General features: G+C 37.3%; 1 protein-coding gene across 4 annotated transcripts in view; it reads left to right on the forward strand.

Annotated features, from left to right (window-relative positions):
• Positions 1-26,032, forward strand: part of KIF21A (kinesin family member 21A) — an 86,549-nt gene that overhangs the window by 40,460 nt on the left and 20,057 nt on the right. For 3 of the 4 annotated variants that reach the window (XM_054280948.1, XM_054280940.1, XM_054280922.1), the window contains exons 7-27: positions 64-179; positions 4,164-4,359; positions 5,117-5,306; positions 5,912-5,975; positions 6,691-6,894; positions 10,137-10,175; positions 12,396-12,480; positions 12,654-12,771; positions 13,110-13,298; positions 14,219-14,418; positions 14,806-14,913; positions 15,419-15,487; positions 15,595-15,806; positions 16,459-16,612; positions 16,958-17,158; positions 17,489-17,590; positions 19,329-19,494; positions 19,981-20,001; positions 23,859-23,919; positions 24,133-24,187; positions 25,551-25,759. In XM_054280948.1, the coding sequence (XP_054136923.1) occupies positions 64-179; positions 4,164-4,359; positions 5,117-5,306; positions 5,912-5,975; positions 6,691-6,894; positions 10,137-10,175; positions 12,396-12,480; positions 12,654-12,771; positions 13,110-13,298; positions 14,219-14,418; positions 14,806-14,913; positions 15,419-15,487; positions 15,595-15,806; positions 16,459-16,612; positions 16,958-17,158; positions 17,489-17,590; positions 19,329-19,494; positions 19,981-20,001; positions 23,859-23,919; positions 24,133-24,187; positions 25,551-25,759 (2,759 nt within the window). The remainder of the gene's footprint in view (positions 1-63; positions 180-4,163; positions 4,360-5,116; positions 5,307-5,911; positions 5,976-6,690; positions 6,895-10,136; positions 10,176-12,395; positions 12,481-12,653; positions 12,772-13,109; positions 13,299-14,218; positions 14,419-14,805; positions 14,914-15,418; positions 15,488-15,594; positions 15,807-16,458; positions 16,613-16,957; positions 17,159-17,488; positions 17,591-19,328; positions 19,495-19,980; positions 20,002-23,858; positions 23,920-24,132; positions 24,188-25,550; positions 25,760-26,032) is intronic. The other variant, XM_054280930.1, reaches the window with a different exon arrangement.

Raw genomic sequence — 26,032 nt, forward strand, 5'->3', positions numbered from 1 at the left:
TTAATATAAAACTATACAGGAGCTGATTCTGACTTGTGTGTTATGTGATTTGGTGTTTTATAGCTTGCACTTGGCAATGTAATTAGTGCACTGGGAGATAAAAGCAAGAAGGCAACACATGTACCATACAGAGACTCAAAGCTTACAAGGCTGCTTCAAGACTCTCTTGGGGGAAACAGGTATGAAAATTGGAACATTTCATGTATTTCATTGTGAATGAGCATGAATGAGAACATAATCTGCAGAAAGTAAAATGAACATTAAATGACAATAAAAGTCTTGTTGGAGGAGGATTCTGGAGATAAATTATCATGCAAATATTGCTGTCAATGGAAGGTTTTAAAGAGGATCTTTGCATTGTTCTTTTCAGTGCTATTGTTATTTTATTAGCCATGAAGCTTCAGGTTACTTAGAAGTTACCATTTTCAGGCAAGTTCTTCCCATGAAAATATCTGTAGATTGTACAAATTGTAGGTTTTGTTTACAGCATATTTTAGAGCTGTGATGAGTTTCTCCTTTAGAGGTTGTTTTTTGTTGTTGTCATTGCTTTATTTTTTAAATGTCAGTGAATTGTTTGCTCTGACTGCTGTGCACAGGAGCTTGGAGTCAGTTTACCACCCACAGTCACTTCCATCTTTTTAGAGATTATGTATCTCAGCCTATGATGCATCTGTTCAGTTACCTGATGCTGGATTGCAGCCTAATAAAAACAAAGTAGTGTTTCACCAGTTTGTATGAATCCATTTGTATACATTCTGAACATACAGTGAAGGGAAGCTTTCACCTCTGAAGGCTTTATATAAGGAAACTTTAACAAATTTATTAAAATAAGTCAGATTTTGTATTTGTAATGCTAACACATACAAATATAAGAGAGACCACAGCTGAGTATATTTTACTAAGGTAATACTCTTGTTCTTGATCCAATATGCCTGGCTCCTATGTCTGGGAGAGTAGGAAGTTTTTACCCAAAGGAGTTGGGAGAAGTGGAAGAAAATTCTCAAACTGTTGTGATGCTCTTCAGAGAGATACAGGTTTAGTAACAAGCTGAAGCACTGCAGTGTGAGGGAGAGCCAAAAAAAATAGTAAAATAAGGGCTAGAAATTTTCAAAAGTGCAAAAGGGAGGAAGAAATTCAAGAATTACGAACAAATCAGCAGAAATCAAACAGCATAGCTCTGCTAACCTCTTTTTGTAAACAATGCAAAAAGCACTTCATTAATTTTTTATCAAATACACCAGCTACTGAGCATGTTTTTTAAAAAAAAAATCTAAAATCGGCCTTTTGTAGAAATACTATTTTGACTCTGAAATATGTTCGCGTCTGACAGCTCCGCGGCTCCCCCCCGTGTTCCTCGGGAGCAGTCCCGGAGTTTATTTGTGTGCGATGGGGGCGGCGGCCGAGCCCCGCACAGACACTCCCTCCCTGCCCGGGAGAGAATCACAAGGGAGAAAAGTCAGGGTTTGACATAAGGACACTTGGTTAGCTAAAGCAAAGTCACGTATGCAAGCAAAGCAAAGGAAAGAATTCTTTTCCCATGGGCTGGCAGGTGTTCCCAGGAAAGCAGGGCTCCATCATGCCTTACAGTGCTTGGGAAGACAAATGCTGTCACTCTGGCTATCCCCCCCTTTTGTCTCAGTGCCCCAGCTTCATATGCTGAGCACGATTCCCTATGGGATGGGATATCCCTTGGGTCACTCAGGCTCAGCTGTCCCAGCTGTGTCCCCTCCCAGCCCCTTGTGCACCCACTGCTGGGGCAGCCTGAGGAGCAGAAGAGGCCCCGACTCTGTGTAAGCCCTGCTCAGCAGCAGCTCAAACATATCTGCATCATGGACACATAGTAGGTGTTTCCAGCGCAAATCCAAACCAGCTGCTCTGAATAAAGGTAACTCTATCCCAGCCAAAACTAGCACAAATGTGCAGATAGGAAATGTTGCCCCAGAATGTTTTAATGATACTTGTATGTATCTTTATATATGTTTCTGTCTTTTTTCTGATTGATGAGAATTGTGTGGATGATTTCCTTCCCCCCAGTTTTTTTGTGACATATATGCTGTGACATCTCAAATCAGCACGTTGCTGTTAAGGAAGATTTTTTTTCATATATATTTATATATAAAATCCTCACTTTTTAAATGGTTTTTTGTCTGGGCTTTGGCAATCAAAATGCGTTGGAAATCTAAATTTTAACAAATACTGCATTTTTTTCTTCTGGACAATCAGATTTAGATTTCTTTATGCCTTTTCTGTAGCCCTCCAACTTCCACTCTAGGTATAACCATCCACATTATTGTTTCTCTCTTTACAAATACTTACAGAAATTTACTAGTAAGGATTTGAATTAGGCTGTAGTAAATCCTGAGTTAACAGTGATGGAAACATTGTATCACTGTACTATTCTCACAATAATCCTTATTTTAAGTATAATGCTGTAACAGTTCTGAAGCAGCACTTTAATATTAATATTTCTTGAATTATTCAAATAAAAATATGAAGCATTGATGTTTTAAAGGGGATGTTAAAATGTATAATATGAAAAATTAAAACCTTCCTAACTTCAGGAGCAGAGGGAGCAATTTAAAGAAATGGTGACATAAAGGAGGTAGAGCAGTGTCAAAAAAACCCTGGTCCATTTTACAATTCAGATAGAAAACTGGAGTTTAAATTGTTCAGTTTTCAAGATGGACACATAGCAGAACCAGTCCTCCGAGATTTAGAAAAGTAAGCACATTCTCAATGTCAGAATTAAAAAATTTATTCCTAATCTTGCATGACTTTATCTTGAGAACTAAAAGAGTTTGGAGAACTGGCACAAAGATACAGGTGAGAACTGAGGAAGAGTTGCTGAAAGTGACTTTTTTTGCATCCCCAGGCTAGTTAGTTACTGTTTCTAGCTTAGTTTTCCAGTGTGTATGGTGAATATGATTGTTTGCCTCACAGAGTGTTGCAGGGATTAATTTTTTTGTTTTAGTCTGAAATGATAGAAAGTGAAGATCAGAACCCAGCCTGCCTGATGTAGATAATGCTCCTTTGCCCCAGAAACAGTTCACTCTTTCCAGCTTAACTATCCAAGTTGTGACATACAGTGGAGAAGCAAATTCCTTTAAAACTTATAGCAGTGTACTCAGTACACCAAATGCAGGTGTTTTGCCTTTTCTGTTGAGAATTTAGGCAATGTATGCACCTTCAGAGTGATCTGCAGCTGGATTTCTGGTTCTGGCCTTTTAGGCTGTTCTTACCTGATGTGAAATGAGTGTGCCCTAGGGACTGAGGGAAGGAACCTGTTGAATGATGGAAGCTTGGTTGGAGTGAAAATTGGTTGTTTTTTTTTTTTTTTTTTTCTGCCTTTGTGCTACTGAGTCCTGCTGGTCTATCTGCTTTATCCTCCATTGGGAGCATGGAAGGTGTTCTCATCCTGCAACAATATCCCATGATGGGATGGCTAGAGGATGTTGTAGGAAGCTGGAAGAAGCATGATTGTTCATAGCCCTCTTGGGCCCAGAGCTCAGGTCCTGCTGCTTTTTGTTGCAGAAAGTTGCTCTAAGCAGTGGTGTTATGAAATGTGGTGCAGATACAGTTATAGACACTGAGTGCTAAGGGTAAGCCCTGGTTTTGGGCTTCTGTTGGAGAACAGCAGATAAGTTGCAGTAGAAAATTCAGCCAGTTTGGAACCTGAGGTAGAGAACAGGCACATTAGACATGTATGGACAGGTAAGATGAGCATTTTAGCATCTTCCAGATGAAGTAGGTAAGCAACTCAGGAATTACAGTAGGCAGTCCTGACAGCTGCATGATCCAAATCACTGTCTAGGAATTTACATTGACTATAAATTCCTTAAACTCAGTTTATGTATGATTAGGCAAACTGAATGTAATTTGAGAAGTGTTTCTGGAAACACTCATTAATTACTTTTACAATTTCACGTGTGGAACAAATAATGATCTAGCATCTCCTGCTCTATGCTAGGGAGATACAAGACACAGCACCTGTAGCACCTGCTGACCTTTGTGGTTGATGGTTTGGAGTGAGCTAGATGCAGAAATATTTTCACAAATACTGTAAAGTTGCTACTCTTGTTTCACCTTGTGCCTGAGCACCTGTTAGCTGCCCTCTGCTCTTTTTTCCTTGGTGTGTGATGCTGACCTGTGTTTCTGGCTTCCAGTCAAACGCTCATGATAGCGTGTGTGAGCCCTTCAGATCGAGACTTCATGGAAACTTTGAACACATTGAAGTACGCCAACCGGGCACGGAACATCAAGAACAAGGTGATGGTTAATCAGGACAGGGCCAGTCAGCAAATAAATGCTTTGCGCAGCGAGATCGCACGGCTACAGATGGAACTCATGGAATACAAAACCGTAAGTTTGTCCTCTTAGGATTTCTTCTGCTTTAAAATGCTTCTAATTCCACAGGTTGTTTTTTTTTTCCCCTGTTGACTATTTCCACTTCATATGCTAAAAACATTGGAAAAGCAGCCCTGATGTAAACAATTAATTCCAGAGATAATCAGATGTTTTTAGAAAATGTAGATTATATCCCCAAAAAAGAGATGTCAGCAAATGTCAGTGATATTTACTGATGATGCATGCTATTTGCTTCCAAATCAAAAATGACCAAACCACACCTTAGACTGATGCATAAGTGAATGTGTATAGTTACTGTGTATTCCTTTGAAAACTTCCTAGATGGCTAAAACTGTTTTAAAAATCCAATCTCAAGTATGTAAGGCAAATACTCATGCCTGTTTCTTCCTGGGTTTTATTCAGTGTTTTGAGCAATCAAGGTCATCACTGAACAGGATTATCTTTTGCTCTTCTTGAGCTAGTATTCTGATTTGATAAACATTTATGTTCTCATTTTTTAACCTCTTCAAGAACTTGTATTTCACACTAAAGTGGAATTACTTGAAACCCAGATGCTAAGGTGTTGGCCCAGACATCAGTCTTTTTGAAAACTATCCCTTTATCATTGTTTTAAACTCTTTGAGAGATTATCTTGTGCTATGAGTGTCTGCTTAGAATTGTAAGTCATCTGTGGACTGCATTTACTAACTCAGAATTTTTTTAAGTGTAGGTCAGCCTTGACTAGTAATAAAATATTTTTACTTTCTTGAAGGGTAAAAGGATTATAGATGAAGAAGGCGTTGAAAGCATCAATGACATGTTCCATGAGAATGCAATGCTGCAAACAGAAAACAACAACCTGCGTGTTAGAATTAAAGCAATGCAAGAGACCATTGATGCTCTCAGAGCCAGGATAACACAGCTTATGAGTGATCAGGCCAACCAAGTGCTAGCCAGGACAGGTATGCTGTGAATGTGCAAAAATTGCTTCATAAACTCATGAACTTAAATTAATTGTATGTCCTTGCTTCATTGATCCCTTGAAACGAAATTATGCCTTTTTATTAGCAATGTAGGACCTCCTTTGGCAGGGATAGGCCCCCATATGATGATTTTTTCTGTTTCTAGAGTCTTTTTTTAATAATACAAATAGTTTGGTACTCTGATTTGACCATCCATTTAAAAATGTGAACAAGAGGAAAGACAAAATAATATTTTTGTATAGGAATTATTTGTATGCTTAGCCCCTGTGGTGGTTTAACAACCAGACCAAGTTAATTTGACTCCAAATTAAGCTCCAGATAAGTAATTTTGATTTAAGCATTATTAAAATGTGCTAATATGTAAAACAAGTTACATATGACGATCACATGAGAGAGGAACAAAAAATGTAACCCAGTTTAAAAAGAAAAGCTATTTTACAAATAAGTTAAGGTTTACATGTACCAAGGTACCAACCCTTTGCTGGTACCTTGTGCCTAGTAGCTACATTCAGATGTTTATACTGTTACCACCCTTTTTCAGTGTTTCCCTTCCCTCATTCCCCTTTTTCCTCTGTCTTTCAAAGGAGAAGGAAATGAAGAAATTAGCAACATGATTCATAACTATATAAAGGAAATTGAAGATCTCAGGTATTTGCGTTATATGTATTTGGACAATTTTTATTTTAAAAAATAATAGAAGTGTTAGCAATATTTCAGCTGTTTTTCTGTGTGGGAATTACTTTAGGAGAGTGGTCCTTCAGCTTCTAAGACCACCTGGTGTTGCTCTTGGACACAAAAATGTAAAATGTTAGAGATCAAACTGACAATAGAAATGAGAGCAAGATGTTGCCTAAATTATGGTGGTAACTTAATATTGTTGTACCAAGGACAGTAAAACTTAGAACAATCCTTTATAACTTTATAACCTCATATAAAAATGACAGCACTGATTAATTACTTGTTTAAAAATTTTTTTTTAAATAAAATACTTCCTTTTAAAATTCAAAAACTCTTGAATATTTTAGATATTTTTATTTATCTATGTCTTAGACATCTACCGTGCAAAAAATTATCAGGCCTATCCTCAGTTTACATTAGAGCTTTTGTGTAGCTTTCATATACTATCTATATTCATAAAGCATGTGTATAGGTGTGTGTGTATATATATATATATATATATATATAAAAGGAAATTAAAGGAATTACTACATTGTATTTTTTAGACTTCACCTTGGTTTGTAGTTTCCTTTTAGACCGAATGTAGTGCATTGAAGTTACAGAGGCAAAAGAGTGTACAGCTCATGTACTGGAGATAGTTGTAATTAATGGTCTACATTTCTTCCTTGTTTTGTTTTTTATTAAGAGCAAAATTATTAGAAAGTGAAGCAGTGAATGAAAATCTTCGACGAAACTTGTCAAGAGCCTCATCGAGAGCCACGTACTTTGGTGGACCATCAGCATTTTCTGCTTCTATGCTTTCCTCAGAGAAAGAGACAATGGAAATTCTAGATATAGCCAAAAAAGATCTAGAAAAGCTGAAAAAAAAAGAAAGGAAAAAGAAAAAGAGGTGGTGTATTAATTATAATGCTATTTGTTTTGTCTTTCTTAGTAAAAAGGCCTATTTTTTTAATTACTGAGACTTAAAAAGGCTTTTTGTCTGGATTTGGATCCTAAACTGCTGTTCCCTCAAACCCTTTTATATGTTGAAGTTACAGTTTTTCGTTTTCATCTTTTCTTCCAGTGAAGTGTGCATTATTTGTCTCCTTTGTAATGAACTTTTCAATGTAATTATGCACAATGATAAAAGCACAGGTGCTCTCTCTAAATTCTGTTGTTTTTAACAATTTCTTCTAAAATGCACCTGAAATTTACAGAAGTTTAAAAAAACTATAAATTTTTTTTAAACTCTTATGTCAAAACTGAAACAGCTTTCTGAAGAAAAGATACTCTGAATAGCTGGGGATTCTATGGTAGCTGTTGAAATGGCTTCTTTTGCTTTATCTTTTGCTTCTATGAATGTTTTTTTAATTTGAGGTATCCTAATTCTCTGCAACATCATGCTTTGCTGGATTTTTTTGCTGTCCAACTTCTCATCTACTAAAATCCTCATAGAAATCGACAGAAATGCCTGTTTAGATAGCAGTTAGCACAGCAAGGCTTTGTGTACTCAGAGACTTTGCATCCATTAGAAATCTCTCGGTTTTAGTTGAAATTTTCCATACTTCTAATGTGTTACTCTTTTTAATAATGGTCCTTCAGACTTCTACAAGTTCAGAGTAATGCTATAACAGTTTAAGCTTGAAAAAGTCCAAAGTATAAAGTCTAAAATGTATAAAGTAGATGAGGATCAGTCATATCTTTAATTTTAGGTCCTGTATCTATGAATCCGTTCACCACACAAATGTCTGATGCTTTTAGAGAGCAGTCATTTTAAGTGCAACCAGATTCTTTGCATATAATTTTTCAGGAAGCTCTAAGACTTTTAGGGGGATTGTGATAGATTTTGTCTCATTTTTATAGGAACTTGAGGGTAAGATGGAAGTATTAAATAAAATCAGCAGAATGTTCTCTCTTCTCTTCAGCCAAGCACTTCAGTATGCCCTTTAACTATAAATGCAGGAACAAAGAGATTTGATTTTGTACTTTTTAACACATTTTAAAATCAGGCATGCATTTAGCTACATGCTTAGATACAGCCTCAGTTGCTAGGTTGTGTTTTTGTGGTTTGGTTTTGTTTTGGTTTTTTGAAAGCCACTCATACTTTCTCACACCAAGAAAATAATATTGTGATGGGATGGCCAAGCAGTTTCATCCGAAAGTAGGGACTACTTACCATAAATTATTTTTGAGGTCAGTTTTTAATCCTAGCATTATAGAATTAGAGAGCTATAGAGAAATTAAAGTTGAAAGAGGCCTCTTGATGGCTTCATCTTAAAGTGGGCCTTGTGTTCTGTAAATTGGGGTCATGCTGTTCAAAGTGCTGCTAAGGTTTGAATCTAAATACTGGCCTATCTGCAGACTGCTTTGTAATAAATACTTAGAAATTTCTGAGGTGCATGTGTTGAGAGGAAAATCCCTAGATGCTGAGAAATGTTAGAATTTGAGGGATTCTACATTGTCATTCTTGCTATCTGCAGAGTGCTTCTATCCAATTAGTGAAAAGTCTGTGTTAAGGCTATATCACTGTGAAGTTTTATTCTATTGAAATTTCAGGAATTGGCAGTATGTAGTCCACAGACACGTTGCCATGCAGTTTGATGGGGATTCTTTGTTATAATTCTATCTTCTGTAGGCATTTAGTTGCATTTACTCTACTATTTCTTTTTAGTGTTGCCCTTCCTTTCAAATGTCTAACTAGCATTTTTCCATTAAAATGGGATTGGTAAGCCTAGCTACTATTTCTGCCCCATCTGCTGCATTTCTTGGTCTTTTGTTTCCGGGGTATGGGCCAGTATGACAAAAGATGCATAATTTTAAATACATACAACTTATTTAAATTGTTGTGAGGTAGCCTGAAGGTCTAAGAGCAGGGTTCTGAATGAGCAGCAAGTATGTAGTGTTATAGATCTGTAGCCTTAATAAGCACCTGTCCTGAAGTTTATTGGAAACAGTTTACACCTTTTACTGCAGTTTACACAGCAGTAATGTTTTGCCTACTGATTGGAGTATCCCACAGTGTGACTTAATGTGATTTACTCACTAGAAGCCCCTGAGCAAATCTTCCACATTCCTTTCAGTTGTTAGTCAACGTTACATACCTGGTAACCATTTCTGATTGTTTTCTTTTGACTCCCCTAATCTTAATTAAACTAAATTAGTGATGAAAGTTACATGGGGTTCAGCTTGCTAGCTCCTAGCTGATACCAAAGGAAGGTGGTTGGCAGTATAAGGTGAAAAGGCAGCAAAAGCTCTTGCTCAAAACTTTGCCATAATGGGAAATGAGGAATTTCAGTAGTTGATGAATTTTAAGCCATCTCTCTGCTTAAAAATGTCATGAAGATTTTTTTACTGAAAAATCCACATTTATTCAAGAGGAAAAAGTGCAGGCAGAAATACTAACATTTTGTCCATCTCATTGCTTCTGGTGCATGTTTTTTGTTAATTTATTAAAAAATAACAAGAAATTATTCACATGTACTTTCTGAATCCCAGAAAAATAAGCTGCAGTTTTCTACTTTTTATTTTAAAACATACAACAAAACCCAAACAAAAAATGAATGCAGTTTGAACATTTTTGTATTAATTATATTCATAATATATTATTTAGAATATTAATATGTTAATAATTAAAAAGTTTTCTTATTCCTGCTTTATATTACAATATGTTATCAGCATATATAAAATGAGTGCATTGTTTTTTCCCTGCTATGTTCCTGAGAATATATAACTTTGGGTCCGTGGGAGTATTTGCAATTTTCAGTATTTTACCAGCCAGTTTTAAGTGGAGAAAGAGGAGAAATATTTTTCTAGAATTGAGATATTTTCTTAATACTTTATTAGAAACAATTTGCAAACTTAAATATATTGTCTAAAATTTCTTCCTTAGTGTAACTTGAATTTACTTTTTATCAGTGGCAAATTAGTTAAACTACACATGCTTCTTTTTTGTTTTCTGTTTACTTTCCAACTGTCCAGGATGTATTGCCTTTTTACTACTTGTTGTCTCTTGATGGTATCTTTTAAAATTTCATTTAAACTCCGCAAGCTCATATATATCATTTTTTTACCTTCTTATCACTTTTGCTTTTCACTGTCTGGTTTGTCCTTCATTGGCTTGGCCTTCCAATACTGTACCTCGTGCTTTTGAAGGCTACAGAAACTTGAGGAAAGCAGTCAAGAAGAAAGAAGGTTGGAATATTTCCCAGGTTTTTAATTACCTGTCATTTCAATTAACTGGTTGTCATACATGAAAAGAAGTTGGGCAGATTCAGAGGTACTTCAGGAGTAGTTAATTTTCAGAATTCTTTCTGGGTTTTCACTTCCAGCTAATGTTTTAACTGGAAGAAATCTCTGTTGTGGAATTGAGGTTGACTCTGGAGTTACACAGGGTTGAGCAAGCTTTTGTGGGGAGGTGGCACCTTTGGGAATTCCTGTTGAATTAATTGTTTTCTTTCTTGCATGGCCTAAGAGAAGTGAAAGGCAGGAGGAAGGTGCAGTAACACACATAGTATGAAATGTATAGCAGGCAGTATAATGACAATAATAACTTTGGCATGTGAGATCAGGAGTGTCTTGGGCCATCACACCTCAGTCAAGTCTGCTGCTTTGGTTTCTGAAAACATGTGACAAAAGCCTTGATCATTCCTCCCATTCTGTTTCAGCCAAACCAGTAGATGAGTAGTCATTCACAGAGAGCAGTTAAGCTGAGAGCTCTAAAATGAGAACTATATTATGATTAAAAGTGAAACTAAAGGAGTTTTTATTTTTCTGCTATCTCCTTTGATCCAAAAAAACCACCCACTGAATTGATGCAGATGATGTGAAACCACAGACTAGTAGCACACACATTTAGCAGTGCAGTTCTGCCTGGGAGAGCTGCTGGCTCTCCTCCTTCCTGTCTCCCCTCTTTCTCTGGCAGAGCACAAATCCTCTGTAGTGGTTAGTTCTGTACTAGTAGAAGGGAAACTGGGAGTTTGCCTCAATTTGCATGAGGATTGCAGCTAAGATCCATTATCTTCTAGGTTTAACAACCAACACAGAACATGTTCTGGTTTGAGGGAGATGAGAATTGGTCAAAATGAGATTGTGTGACACAGTGTTCCCTGTTAGGCATTTTTTTGTGTACAAATCTGGTTAGATTTTGAATTCCAGCATCCCCAGCTGCTGCATGGATTCAGATGATCCAAGCAAAAGCTTTCTGCTTTGTGCATAGTCAGCTCATAACTGGTAATGAGTGGGGCAGAAGAGAATCAGTTAGCACTGAACAGATTAAAAAGTAATACAACAGAAAATCACATGTACACAGCACTGTGCTACTCAACAGGCCCTTTTTAGATTCGAGCTCTGTTTTAAAGGTGTCAGTTAGCAAATCATACTGTCTCAAATCTACTGTATATTTCTTGTCCTGCATTGAGAATTGGATTTGCCCAAGAGTTTGATCTTGAAGCTGAGCTCCTCTTGGTATCAGTGGAGGAAGATGTGCATTTCTAGTTTCTGTGCCTGATCAGTGACAGCACAACTTGCCAAACTTTTGTGTAGCTGATGCTAGTTGAGGTGGATTCCACACTATGCAGTCCTAACCACACTTTTTCATTATTCCCCGCCATGGTGTCTAGCTCTATTCTGTCACAACTTCCCATCCATTGGAGCTTTGGGTTTTGTAGCTCTAGAGGGACTGATACCCAGTCAGGGACAATTTGCAGAGTGCCACTGATTTTTTGTTTTATATTTGCATGTGATGTCTTAAATGTGCACTTAAAAATGTTAAAACTTGCCCTAATGAGTAATACACCAAACATTTAGAACTAAACAAAAAAAAAAACCAAACCAAAAACCTGCTGTAAACCCTATTTATTGTTGTATCAGTGTTTTGAGCATTCACTTTATATCAAAGTAGATGACTAATCAAAAGAGTGATTATAGTACAATAAGTTAGGATATTGTTTAAGGTTTATACATAAATGTTAAGACTATTCAAAGTAGAGTAGTCTCTGTTATAGCTTGAAAGTGTAGAAGTGTAGGAATACCTGTAATGTACGTTGTACTTGCACACAATGTTATTTTATTGTTTTGTAAAAGCTACTCTGGGTACACTGCAACTTCCATGCAAAATGAGTACTGCTGTAGTATATGGAGATGTATATTCTGATTGTCCCAGTTGTGCAGGATGCTGGAACAATGTGCCAATCATTACTATTACCTTGCAAACCAAGATTAAGAGTAATTAGGCATTATTTTATTATCTGCAGAAGTTTGGAAGTTGTGTTTTACCCATGCCCAATACCTGTACGTTTTTCTAACTACACTTTGTTTTTCATCTTTATTTGGAATTACAACTTACTGGTTTGGGGGATGGAAAGCAACTGCCATTTCAGTTTGTGAATAATTTGTGTCTGCCTCTTCTACTAGTGTTAAGGAGGATAACACAGACAACGAGCAGGAGAAAAGAGATGAAAAAGGCACTTCCGAGAGAGAGAATAATGAATTGGAGGGAGTAAGTATTTATAAATGTTTGGTTTATTTGTTCATTGTCTGTTTAAAGATTTACAAGGTTATAGATAGAAAATTAGGAGTGTGCTAGGTGAATACTGCAGCTTTGCAGTGATAGTCAAAAATGACTTAGGCATGGAAAAGTGTGGAGTGCTTTAATGTCTGTATGTTTTGTAGGAGGAAATTCAAGAAGTCAGTGATCATGATGATGAAGAAGAGGAAGATGATGAAGATGAAGATGATATGGAAGTTGTTGAAAGCTCAGATGAATCAGATTCTGACTCTGATGAAAAAGGTGATGTCAGTGCAATGTTCTGTAGAGTTTTGCAAATAATACCTATCAAAGCTCAGATCTTGGTAGGCAAGAAAGTGTGTTGTCAACTGTCTGTGTGTAATTCTCTGTGAAGAGCATGTTCTGTGAGTTATTTTTTTGGTTATGGTGCTAAAACATGTAACAGACAGCTGATCAAGTATCGCTGTATGGGTTTTGAAATTGGCCAGAGGCCAGGTTCCTTGTGATTTGTGTGGAATCCTCCTGTGCACAATATGTATTTACAGTGACCTTAAGATTGCAAGGATTATCTGTATTCATGTGGTCCTTGCTTTACTTTAACATAAATCTTTCTATTTTAGAAAACTATCAAGCTGACTTGGCAAATATCACCTGTGAAATAGCCATTAAGCAGAAGCTGATAGATGAGCTGGAAAACAGCCAGAGAAGGCTGCACACACTGAAAAAACAGTATGAAGAAAAACTAATGATGCTACAACATAAAATTCGAGACACACAGCTCGAAAGAGATCAGGTTCTTCAAAACTTGGGTAAGAAGTACAAAATTATTGATCTTGTATAAGCTGTTGAACCATTTTCTACTTCTCTCATTTTCTTTTTCAAATTTGATGAGAAATTGCAGAAGACAGAAGGATGTTTTGTACCCATAATGCCAGTGAATGATTCTTTAATCATTCCAGTTTCCATCAGAATTGAGAGGAGAATTTTTTGAAATGTATTGCTACTGACAGGTATTTGATTTGGGTGAATAAGCATTTTCAGTTTTCTAAGAGTTCTCATAATCCTGGAAATGGTTCCTGATTAAGATTTTTTTCATGTTCTTTCCTCCCCACTTTATTTTAATTTCCCTGAGAATAAGAACAAGGATCAGTGAAACACACCTTTCAGAGGTGTTTACTGACCAAACCTTTTTGAATATGTATTAGTATTGAGATGGCACACCACCTATGACTCCAGAGTTCCAAGCCACAAATAACTGCACTTTGGGAGTTCTGTGGAAAGTATTTTGTTTGTTTTTCTTTTTTAAACATATATATGCTTTATGGTTATACACTGTCTAAGCTGTTTGCTGTTCCCCTGTTATTCCTTAGTCTTGCCCTTGTTGATCAGTGTCAGAAGAGGAATACTAGGCTTGATGGCTTTTAGGAGTGTTGTTATATTCCTGTGCACATATGTGCGAATGTGTGTATTTGTGCTTTCAGGTGCTCAGATTTGTTACAAAGGAGTCAGAGGAAAGTGTTAATAGTTGATCTCTTATCCCAGAATGCATACACGGTGGGAAATGCAAAGCAGTGCAGGTGGCAAGAACTAGAGAAAAATTAGGTTGTTTTAAAGGTATTGCAGAGCAATGCTATAGCAGTGCTAGAGCAGAGGAAGTAGTTAGCTACTGTGGCTGGCAAAGTAAAAGTACTCTAAACAAAAGCAGATTAAGAATTCCCTTTTACTCTAGGTTCTGTAGAGACCTATTCAGAAGAAAAGGCAAAAAAAATCAAGTTAGAATATGAAAAGAAACTCCAAGCCATGAATAAAGAACTGCAGAGACTTCAAACAGCGCAAAAGGAACATGCACGTTTGCTTAAAAATCAGTCTCAATATGAAAAGCAGCTGAAAAAACTGCAGCAGGAGGTGACAGAGATGAAGAAAACCAAGGTATATTTCAGTAAATGGAAGTGTTGCACAATGAATGTTTACTGAAAATTAGGTTGAAATCTCCTGTGCATCCATCTATCTGATAAGTCTGTTCTTGCTGTTATCTGCTTGAAAGTCTGAAAATAAAAGAGATGCAAGCATCAGGCTATTCCTGGGGGAGAGGGGCAGCTTTAGGTTTAATGAACAGAAATTATCAAACATTCATAAGCTTGCACAGCTTATTAGCTGTTATTCAGCACTGAGTGAAGACGACATTAGATGGAAGACATAAATGGCTAAAAGCATGTAATATAGGAAAATGGCAATTTGAAGAGAAAACTCTATGGTTGGGGGCAGGGAGCAGCACTTGAGTGTGAACAGCTTTTCTAAGTGATGATTTCTTTACAGGTTCGCTTGATGAAACAAATGAAAGAAGAGCAGGAGAAAGCTAGAATGACTGAATCTAGAAGAAACAGAGAGATTGCACAGCTTAAAAAGGAGCAACGCAAACGAGAGGTGATTTGACAGATAAAGAACTTTGATCTGGAATAAGCACATACTATTACTATGTGCCTCTGCTTGCAGGCACACCCTGTGCATATGCATTCACTGAAGCAGGCATGTACCTGTATATTTTCACCATGAAAATGCACAAGATTTGGTTTGACTTCCATGCAAACACAGTTCCTAGCTTCAGGTGATAAGTCTTCTATGTTGTGTTGTGCTTATTGAGTATGTATATCAATTTTATCAGTGAATTAGTGGTTAGTAAATCTTCAAAAATTATTACTACCACCTTGCTTGTTTGGAATTATTGTTTTTGATAGAATTTATACAGTGAAACATTTGTTTTTGTTCTGCATTAGGAAGATCAAGAAATAATCATGACTTGAGTCTTAATGTCACAGAAATTTTGCAGAGTTGTATTAATCTGTAGAGGTCTCTTTTTTGTTTATACAATGCAGTCCTTGTGAGAGGGAATGGAAAAAATATGATATGCTATTTTCTATTTTTTTCACAGCATCAGCTCAAGCTTCTGGAAGCTCAGAAAAGAAACCAAGAAGTTATCTTACGTCGCAAAACTGAAGAGGTACTGTGGTAAAACAGCAATGCATCTTTGAAAACAGAATGATACTGTATTGCTGAAACTTAGAACTCAGTTTTGGGAGAGTTACTCGTGTCTTTGCACTGTTTCAGGTCACAGCCCTTCGTCGGCAAGTCAGGCCTCTGTCTGATAAAGTGGCAGGAAAAGTGAGTCGGAAGCTGAGCCTGCCTGAGCATTCCACACAGGAAGCAAGTTCTAGTTTGTCAGGAGACCATGATGGCTCCAGAACAGCAGCACAGCAGAAGATGAGAATTCCTGTTGCAAGGGTTCAAGCATTATCTGTAACTGCAACAAATGGAACAGGGTAAGGGCTAAAACTTGTTAGGACTCTCTTACAAGAACTGAAATTTTTGTGTGGACTTTCTAGCAGGTACTGTTGCAGAAGCTGTAAGTTGTCAAACTGTTATCATGTAATGCTCATAAAATGGGCATTTTAGCATTATCAAATGCAATTTCAGTTTTCTGGGTATAAGACAATAATATAATAATATTAAATGGCAAGTCACATAAACTGGATTTTGAAATCTTGAGGGTTTTTAAATCTGCTCTTCAGGAGAAATTACGTTGGTGGTCCAATGCCAGCAATGTTAAGTTCATGGAGAAACTTGTTGGAAAATGCAGCTCAGTGTATCAGATTGATTTGTGCTTTTCCACTGTGATTTGAAGCAGATCTCCTTGTTAAATAGGGAACACCTATATGGCATTTAAACTCAAGAGTGTGTCATGAAAGATGCTGCAGTGTTTGAAACCTGTTTTTCAAGTGCAGCATGTTAGAGCGCGGTAGAGTTTGGGGCTGGGTAGAGGTGGCTGTCTGGTGCTGTGAAAACCTATAACAACTTCCACATGACATTTTTAAGTTGTTTGTGAAAAATATTCCAGCCTGATCCTTTCCACATTTGAATTTGTCACTTAACTACTTCGGACTTAGCTGTGTATTTCTCTTGAACGTGCCACAGGAGGAAGTACCAGCGGAAAGCAGTGACGAGCAGGGTTTACTCCTCAAGGGCAGCCAGGATGAAGTGGCAGCTGCTGGAACGCAGAGTGACTGACATTATTATGCAGAGGATGACTATTTCCAACATGGAGGCAGATATGAACAGGCTGCTTACGGTGGGTGATGTGCTGTGCACTGTTGGCTGTATCATTGTATTAAATAGGGCAAACATACTGCAAGTATGTTTGCTGTTATGGCAGCATTGGCAAAGTGGGTGGAATCTACTGTAGTCAGTCAAGACACTTTTGGCTCCAGTAAACATTTGAACAATGGGGTTGCTGTGCTTAGTACATTAACGGCATCATGTGCAAACAGATTACTGTATTCCCCTGTGTAACTTGTTCCCATGGAAATTACAGTATGTTAAACTGTAGCAAACTAAGCAAAACAAAAAGGCACTTCAGTGTTCTAAGGGCTTACTAATTCCTTTTTCTGTAATATTATGTCTTTGTGGAAAATAGCAACGTGAAGAACTCACCAAAAGAAGAGATAAGCTTTCAAAGAAAAGGGAGAAGCTCATCAAGGGTGGAGGTGGCGGTGAAGCAGATAGAAATGTCCAAAACATAAATGAGGAGATGGAATCAGTAACTGCAAACATAGACTACATCAACGACAGCATTTCTGACTGCCAAGCAAACATCATGCAAATGGAAGAAGCAAAGGTAGGTCAAATATTATTGCAAAAATGATAAGATGGAGACAGGAAAACACAACTGTGTTAGCACTGAAAATGTTCTCATTTAGAAATTAGTTTTTGTTTGTCCGTGTAATTGTTGAGCCAGGAAGTGAAAATTGGTGAAAACTTATATGTGAAGTTTAAGATGAAGACTTATACAATTGATACCTGAGTTTTAGTGCCAGTAGTCTAATGCAAGTTAAGATTGCAAAGCATTTAAATGTCAAAGCTGATGCTTTCTATGATGCTGGCAATAACTTATTTTAATTCTCAGGACTTTTTCACAATCTGACTGGGTTTATTCTTGTGCACATAGGAAGAAGGAGAGACCTTGGATGTAACAGCAGTGATTAATGCTTGCACTTTGACAGAAGCTCGATATTTGCTTGATCACTTCCTTATGATGGGCATCAATAAGGTAATGTGTTAAGTGAAGTATGTGTGTGCCAGAACTATGGCATGTGCCAGAAGCAGATATGTTGTACTGACATAGAGACATGATTAATGTGTATTAAACAAAGCAAAGCTGGTCAGCATTACTGAGTCATGCTGATTCTCAGTCTGAAGGCCCTTGAGGTCTGTTGTCCTCTTCAGCTTACTGCCTGTTTGTCAGCCCCCAGTAGAGCCTTCTTCACTGTATTAATTAGCTCATGTTGTTTTTACAAGAGCACTAGCTTTTTGTAATCAAATAAATCTCTGTGTTTTTCAACAAACTGCTAAAGAGAGCTCGAGATATTTTTTTAAAAAGACTGGCTCAGTCACCTTTGTACAAATATGAACCTCAAAAAATTTAATATGTTGATGCATGACATACTTCAGTCTGAGTAGAGCCACAGGGATTCTTCTGAAGGTATTGGGGAAATATGTGTTCTCTCATATTTTCAAAATAAGTATTTGGTAGTTTATAACCCTGTGCACATATGTATCTGTGCTCTTGTTGCTGCTTTTCTTTCTGTCTCATTGAGTCAAATGGAAAATTTCAATGATACTGAAACTGTCTTTGAGTCAGCCCCCCATGCCAATTCTCTGGAGTTTCTTTTGCATTTTTGATTCGTCGCTATGCAGGTAATCCAAAAAGTTTGTGGGAAAAAAAAAGGGTAAAAGAAAGTTCCCACAGTCACATTTGCCTCTGGAAATTTCAATCTTCTAATATTTTTTCAGCCATTGGATGTGTTTGAATGGATCTTGTAACAGAGTTAATGTGAGAAAAGTGCCTCTGACTCACTCTGTTAACAATTTCTCTTTATTATGATTAAAAGCTCCATTATGTAAAGGCTTCTATCATCTTTTTGTTTAGTAATTATAACATAGAAAAGCTGAAGGGATTTTTTTTTTGCAAAATTGGTCATGCCTACTGTCTATTCTATTGTTTGCTTTCACCTGCAGAATGTGTCTATTGATATGTACCGTTAGTTCAGTCAAAATGTAGGATGTAAATCCATAGGGCTACACTTGTTACTCCAGCACTGGCACTCAAAGTCTGCTGTTGCCTTACAAGCCTTTGAGAGGACATGTTGTACCTTCATTTTTCCATACTGCTTATTTTGGAATTTGGAAATCTATTTGGAAACCATTCCATAAATTATCTTTGGCTGTATTTTCTACAACTAAAAAATTCCCACAAATCTGTGGATCTAGGAAAGTTCTCTTAAAATTAATTCTGTCATAAGTTGGGCCATAAGATCTTTCATTAGAAGCTGAAAGTTCACTCAATGATTGGGTAGGAAAGATTACAGTTCTGTGTCCCACCCTGTCCCACTTCTACTTCCCCCTGTTCCTTGTCATAGAGTACCATAGGTAATAATTTTTTAAAAAGTAGTTATTTGGGAAAAGTGGAAGTGTTGATCTTTCAGATGCTTGCTACTCTTAAAAAATGCAAAGACTCTGAATTGCACTTGGGAGTCATGTCCCACTTAGCCACTAGATGCATATTTGCAAGGCAGTCTGAGGAATGCAAGTTAAAGGAATGCTTAATGAGTGTCTTTAAAAGGTGAAGGAAAGAAAAAGACCCTTTGTTGACACCTGATCTTCAGGATGTGAGAAGGCAGCTGCAATGTACACATTTTTTGTGTTTGTAGCTTTTAAAAAATTTTGACAATTTTCATTTTGTAAAACAAGGGTTGTGATAAAACATATGTTATCTTTCTTTCTCTTAGGGTCTCCAAGCAGCTCAGAAAGAAGCTCAGATCAAAGTTCTTGAGGGACGCCTAAAGCAGACAGAAATTACTAGTGCTACTCAAAACCAACTGCTGTTTCATATGCTAAAAGAAAAAGCTGAATTAAATCCTGAACTTGATGCTTTTCTGGGTCATGCTTTGCAAGGTAGTTTTTTCATCTTGTTTTCTGAATAGTCAGCTGCATGTCATGTTGCCTTTTGTGCATGCTGTACTGGGCATTCTAGACTATTTCCTTTCTGAATAGATGCTGTACTGTAACATCTTATACTTCACAATTGACATGCATGTATGGCATTTTTAAGTAGACCCTCTCAGCAATGAAATGTAGAAAGCAAAATTTTCTTATTATTGCGATTTTTTAAAATTCAAATAATCTGCTTGTTATTTTTACAATCTGGAATTGTTTTAACTTCTGAATAGGAAGTTCAAAAATTTAATCCTGTTCAGTCATCATATGCTAGGGATTTTGGATTGGCATTTTATGTCGTTACAGCATCTATTCTACTTCTCATGAGATGATACTAAGAAAAATTTAGAATACATTTGGGTACTTTTGTTTTATTTCTTTTTATAAATGGATATGTTTTGATTGGAATGTTGCTTTTTTTTCCTTGTTGCTGTATTTACACAGACCTAGATAGCATACCACTGGGTAAGTATGTTTAGCTTTCTGTGTACTGTACAGCTGCATGAGTTACTAATTCATTCATGTTCACTAACTGATGCATCTTAGAATTTGTGAGTGTGTGAAATTTGCATGACCTGTTCTGTAAATGTACTCATTATCATGAGCTTAAAGAGCATTTCTTCCTTTCTGAAACCACCCCTAGCTCTCGTGGTAATAGCCCTTGTGGTAGTTAAAAGTGAAGACAGTAAGCAGAGCTGTATTTCAAATTTATAACTTGGTGCTTGCAAGCCCAAAGTGTGTTCAGACTACATAAAACTATTTTGTGATATACACTACTGTTGTAGCAAATTCTGCTCATCTTTTTAGGTTTGAAAAAAAGTCAATTCTTAATTTGCAGGTCACTTTTAACCTTTTGCAAATAGCTCAATTTGTAAGGTAAATATTGTACAGAATGCAGGATTATATCCACTTTTTCAATTGGGTTTAATTTACTGACTTCACTGATTTTGAGATAAGTCTCTTGTTGCTGTTGCTTTAGAGTTATTCCCAAATGAATTAAGCTTATTTTCTTCCCTCCAAAGAATTGGCTATATTTGGAACTTGAGAAAAACAATCCTGTTACCAGTGATAATTCCTTTTGTGTTGTCTTGTGCTACTTTTAATCATATTGTGCTAGTTTGCACAGCATTTCAAAGCACAAAACTACATGGAAGTGTATAGATCATATTGTAGAGATGGTGAGAACTTGGCCAGTTTCCTGCCAGATGACACCTGAAGATCTGTGTCAGGGGATCTTGCTACATGCAGCCAGTTATTTATTCAGGAACCTCAGTGGTTTGTAGCATCATAGTGTCTCTAGAACAGGCCTTTAATATGTGTGCATGTTCACCCCTGTTGGAGCATTGTTTCTCCTGACAGCATTGCATTTTCTTTAGCTCTGGACAGGCTTTTACTTATTAACATCTGAAGCAATGAAAAGCCACTTGCTAAATGTACTGAAACAGTAGCTCTGTAATCAAATTTTTCATAGAGTGTTGTCTCATTAAAGAAGCTTTTTAACACTTTGCAAGCATGACCTGAGGCTCTTAGATTATCTTAACCTCTCAGGACTCTGCTAACACTTTATAGGAAGGAAATGCAGCTGCATATGCTGCACTAACCTAGGTCCAAGACTGGGTAGTCTGTGTTTTGTGGATCACTAGTGACCAAAGCTTTTAGCTGCAGGGAGTTCAGACACCACAGTAGTGAGGGTTTGCTGCTGGGATTGCTGGCTGGTTCGCAGGGATGCTGTTGGTGCAGGGCCTGACACAGCTCCTGCAGGTAGAAGTGTGGGTGGCAGCAGATCCTGAGATCAATCTCACCTGGATGCCTGACATCTCAGTGGAAGAGCACAGAGAGCCCTATCCCAAGCAAAGGGATTGCACTTCCATGGTATTTGTGGTTCACCTTCTTGATGCCTGCTTTCAGATCCACCATCTTCAAAAGTTCTGATCCATTTGAATACACTTGGCTCAGAAAAGCTTGAACATTCCCCAGTGTAGTTGTGCACTTGCATTCAGCTGTAGACAAGAAGTTTCAATCTGCAGAAAAGTACATCGCAGGCTCAGGTTTTGACTTGAATGGACATTCAGTGCACATCCACCTTGGTGGATGAACCAGCTGCCCTTCACTATCCCATCTGCTCTTGTGAACAATTAAAATAACCATGAAATTGAGTTTTGAATGTTGCTGAAGTGACTCCTTTTTGAGGATTTGTGGAAGCTGCTTTTACTTCCCACCTGTGATGTATGGACATTAATGGATGTGGGTCACAATGATCTATGTGCAGATTTTGAGAGGGCTGGTCAAATGTCATTTCCTCTGGGTGAACTGTGCTGGTGTATGGCTTTAATCTGGCACCATCCAGTTGCCACTGCATGAGGATGAAGACGAATAATCAGAAAATTCTCCACCAGTTCTGCAAGCAGTGGTTTGCTAGCATCTATCCCTGCAAACATTACTGTCTTTACTAACTTCATTTCTCCTTTCCTCTCTTCTCACTCTGACAGAATCTTGCTCTTTCTATCTTTTTGTTGATTCTGCACACTGGTTTCTCTCCTGGGGCTTTGGGCAGTCTTCCTGTGTTGAATTGCAGGCATACTGAAGATACTCATCAGGTCACATGAGAGTGAGCCTACAAATAAAATCCCACCTTTTGTGGTCATTCCACACTTTCTACTTAGTTACTTGTAAAAAGAGATCACAAGTTCTTTATGAGTAGAGGATGAAGTAACATAATTCTAATAGGAATCTTATATTTTTTTCAAATGCATTTATTTTAGGGATGCTGCTTTTGTCTTATTGAAAGGAGCACTACTCTAAATCCCCACTTTTGCAGAAAGCATATAATAATAATAATAGCAATAATAGCAACACTAAGGACAATAATAAGTATTGAGAGATTTTAATCTGGCCTCAAATCCATGATGGAGCAAAAAGAAACCTGAAAATTCACAGTGCTATTCCTGTGACCCTGCTTTTTAAAGAATATTGTTGTATTTCTGATAATTAAGTTTACATTGTTAAAATTAATTAAGCAGGTGGGTAACTCTGAAGTGCATTATTGGTGTTGGTTCTAGGTTGATGGTTTTAACTTTTTCAGGGAAAATGTTTCGATGCAGCATACACAAATGGCAGTATTTTCCTTCTCTTTTTTCCATTCTTTCTCAAAATTCAGCTGAAAGCTGCATATCTTTCCTTCCTTTCTCCAAAGCATGAACTTTAAAGATATATACATGGACAAACCTGTTTCAATATGGGTTACAAATATATTTGTTCTATGCATTGCAAATGGTATCTGCTTTTTGACAGAAATTAAGTAAAGAAGCTCAGTGTCTCTTCTAGTAAAGAGGAGATGTTATGGAATGTCATTACAAGGTTATTTAATCCTTAATATTTCACGAGTATGTTCAAAAATAAGGGACTTTGTTTGCAAAAATGTGTTATCTATATCCTTGATCTATGTCTAAAATGTATTATTACAATAACACACAATTCAGGGGATTTGCTTTCCCAGCAGTTTGGAACTGATTGTACATGTGCCCTTGACTCATTTTGTCAGCTTAACGTTTTGCACCATTTGCATGCAGAAGTGTTACTTGGATGTTTGACAGTGTTAGTGTGTGGCATGCATGCTGGTTTTGTCTTCTGTGGACAGGTTTGTGCACCCATTTTTGCTTCAGGAACATTTCTACTGAGCAGCTTCCTTTAGAAATTAATCTCTTCTTAGGAAGCCATTCTAAAGTATTAAATGGTAGCAACATCCTCTTTTGAAATGAATCCTTATATACTAATAAAGTGCTTGCTTCTTGTCAGCTCAAATGCTTGGTGGCATTCTGTATCAGAGGAGGCTGAGCCTCAGCTCACTAGCTAGTTAAAAATATCATTTTCTTTTTCCTTATAGCCAGGCTGATTCTGTCTTGGAGCAAGAAGATGAAAAAAAAGAGGAGAGAGACATTCTTACTGTCCAGTGATTTACATCCCATATCTTCCATGTCTTGCAGATAATTTTCTTTGCTTTATCTGCTCTCTTACAGATTTCCTTCTAGAATTTCTGTTTTTCTATCATCTCTGTTGCTCTGCTATAGTAGACAGAGAACCATGTTTGGCACAGTATACCTAGATGTATGATGTATTTAGATTGTATGAAAATAATTACTTTAGGTGTAAGGAAAATTCAGTGGGGCTGGATAGAAAACAGTCAAGAAATTTTGAAAATCCCTGTCTTTTGTACTCTGTTCATCTACATTCAACATTGTCTGAGTTGCTTTGTATAGCACTTAAAGCCTTCATATCCTGTCGTAGAGGAACAGACTAATGTTATTCTTCTGGAAATTTTCTAGAAAATTTGGAAGATAGTACTGATGAGGATGCCCCATTACATAGTCCTGGAACAGAAGGCAGGTGAGGAAATCTTTGTTACTACTGATTCTAGAAAAACTACTGTAATTTCCTCCTTTTGTAATGCAGAATCCTGTATCCTTTTGAAAGTATCTCTAACATTGTTTCATTATACTTTGCCCACGATTTCAGTAGAAAGAAGAATAAAATAAAAATACACATCTGCAAATCTGCAAAAAGTATGACTTCCTAACTGTGATGCAATTTTTCTTTTAGTACATTATCTTCAGATCTCCTGAAGCTTTGTGGTGAAGTCAAGCCCAAAAGCAAGGTAGGATTTTCAGTGATGATGATGATGATAATTCTTCTACATGTCTTCTAAGTGATTCTATAATAATTCATAATTTAATGCTACCTTCTGGAGAATGCCCTTGCTTTGCCCAAGAGACTTTAATGAATGAAGATGTGCAAAAGGTGAACTGATGTATACTTTGCATATGATTTATGTGCAATATGATTTTGTGTGGACACTCCACTCTAAGATGCAATGATAAAAATTGCTTCTTCAGTATTTTGGGGTTAAGTTACTAATATTCCAGAAAGAGATGTGTTCTTTCAGTTACTTGCACTCCAAACTGGTGTAGTTTTGCAGATTAGTATTAGTTAGGCTACAGTTCAGTGCTGTTGCCAGTGGGAACTGTGAACATGCATATTGTTTGCAATTTGTCACAGAAATCTTGAAGTTTATGAAACAGAAGTTTGACCTCCAGGGTCTTAATTACAGTTGACAAGGGAGGACTATATTCTAGGCTGACTACACTTTAATATTAATGGCAGTGGGAACTGGAAATGTGCACTGATAGCAATTTTACTTCTGTGCTCATGGGAGCATAAACCAAGTTTGCACAGCAAGAAGCTTAGCCTCCACTTTTCCAACTGCAATTGGCTTTGGAAGAAACCATCTGTGTTGGCTGTTGAATTATTTGGTAACATTCCTTGGTGTGCAGCTTTTTGGGCTGTTTAACTGAATTTGGTCTGAAAATGCAATGAAATAAACATATCATTTTTGTAACAGCTCTTTTCAGATTGGGTCTTTGTCTTCCCTATTGGTCTTTGTTTCCCTGAGGAATAGATCTTAATTTCACTCTAAAATGACACCTAACATGTGATCCATTTTTTACAAATTACTGTGTTGCGCAAAGCTTAGCTCCTTTGTGAGTTTTTCTGTTGTTTTCAAATTGTTGAAATGCTGAATGAATTTTAATTCATGTGGACTTTTGAGGTGACTTAAAACTAAGGAAGAAGCAGAGTTTGTATATGTTAGAAGTCACACCAGTATAATTGTAGGTATTTAAATTGACACTTTGCTTTATTCCTCTCTGCTTTATAACATTTCATTTGGATAAACCATAGGTGAGTACAATTGTACTCATGTAGTATTGGCAGGCAGCTGGTTGAAAGGATATCCGTGGAACCAGTTGTCAAATAAATGTTTCATGCCATTGAATTCGAATTGCCTCCTCTGAAATCATTGCCCAAAAGCAGAGACGAGCTTCTTGATTTAGTTTCCAGAGGCAGCTGCCAAGTGTTTGAGGGGGATGCTGATTGCCAGCTAATGCTGAGTTGAGTGTGGGACTCTTGGCACACACCTTTGCAGGCTGAAGTGGCAGTTGGTGTTTGTTTTGTGTCTGCAGGCCCGCCGCAGGACCACCACGCAGATGGAGCTGCTGTACGCGGCCAGCAGCGAGCTGGGCTCCGACGGCAGCGCCGCAGACGCTGCCCCCGCTGCAGCAGCCGCTGAAACCCCGGAAAGTGGGGCTGCTGCTGACACACACGACACTTCTGCTAGGGACAGAGAGTTTATACACCCACCATCTGGCTTACCTTCTAAGATAGGCAGCATGTAAGTTTGGCCATGCTGAACTAATTATCCTTTGCTTTTAAAAAATGCATGTTGCTGATTTCTTGTAATCTATTATTTTAACTTTACAATTGAGGTTGATAAACTAGATCCTTACTAAATAATACTGACCTTTCTTTCTACCATCACCACTCTAGAAAGTATAAATGCAGTCTTGTAGGTACTGTGGTTCTTATCGGAGACATAAGTTCTGTTAAGCTGCTTTGTTATTGTAACTGTGTTCTATGTAGAGGGGAAAACCCCTCTAGTACCGTG

Source organism: Melozone crissalis, unplaced genomic scaffold, assembly GCF_028551555.1.
Source record: "Melozone crissalis strain CALT ecotype California unplaced genomic scaffold, PUWL_Pcris_2 ptg000004l_1, whole genome shotgun sequence".
Lineage (NCBI taxonomy): Eukaryota > Metazoa > Chordata > Aves > Passeriformes > Passerellidae > Melozone > Melozone crissalis.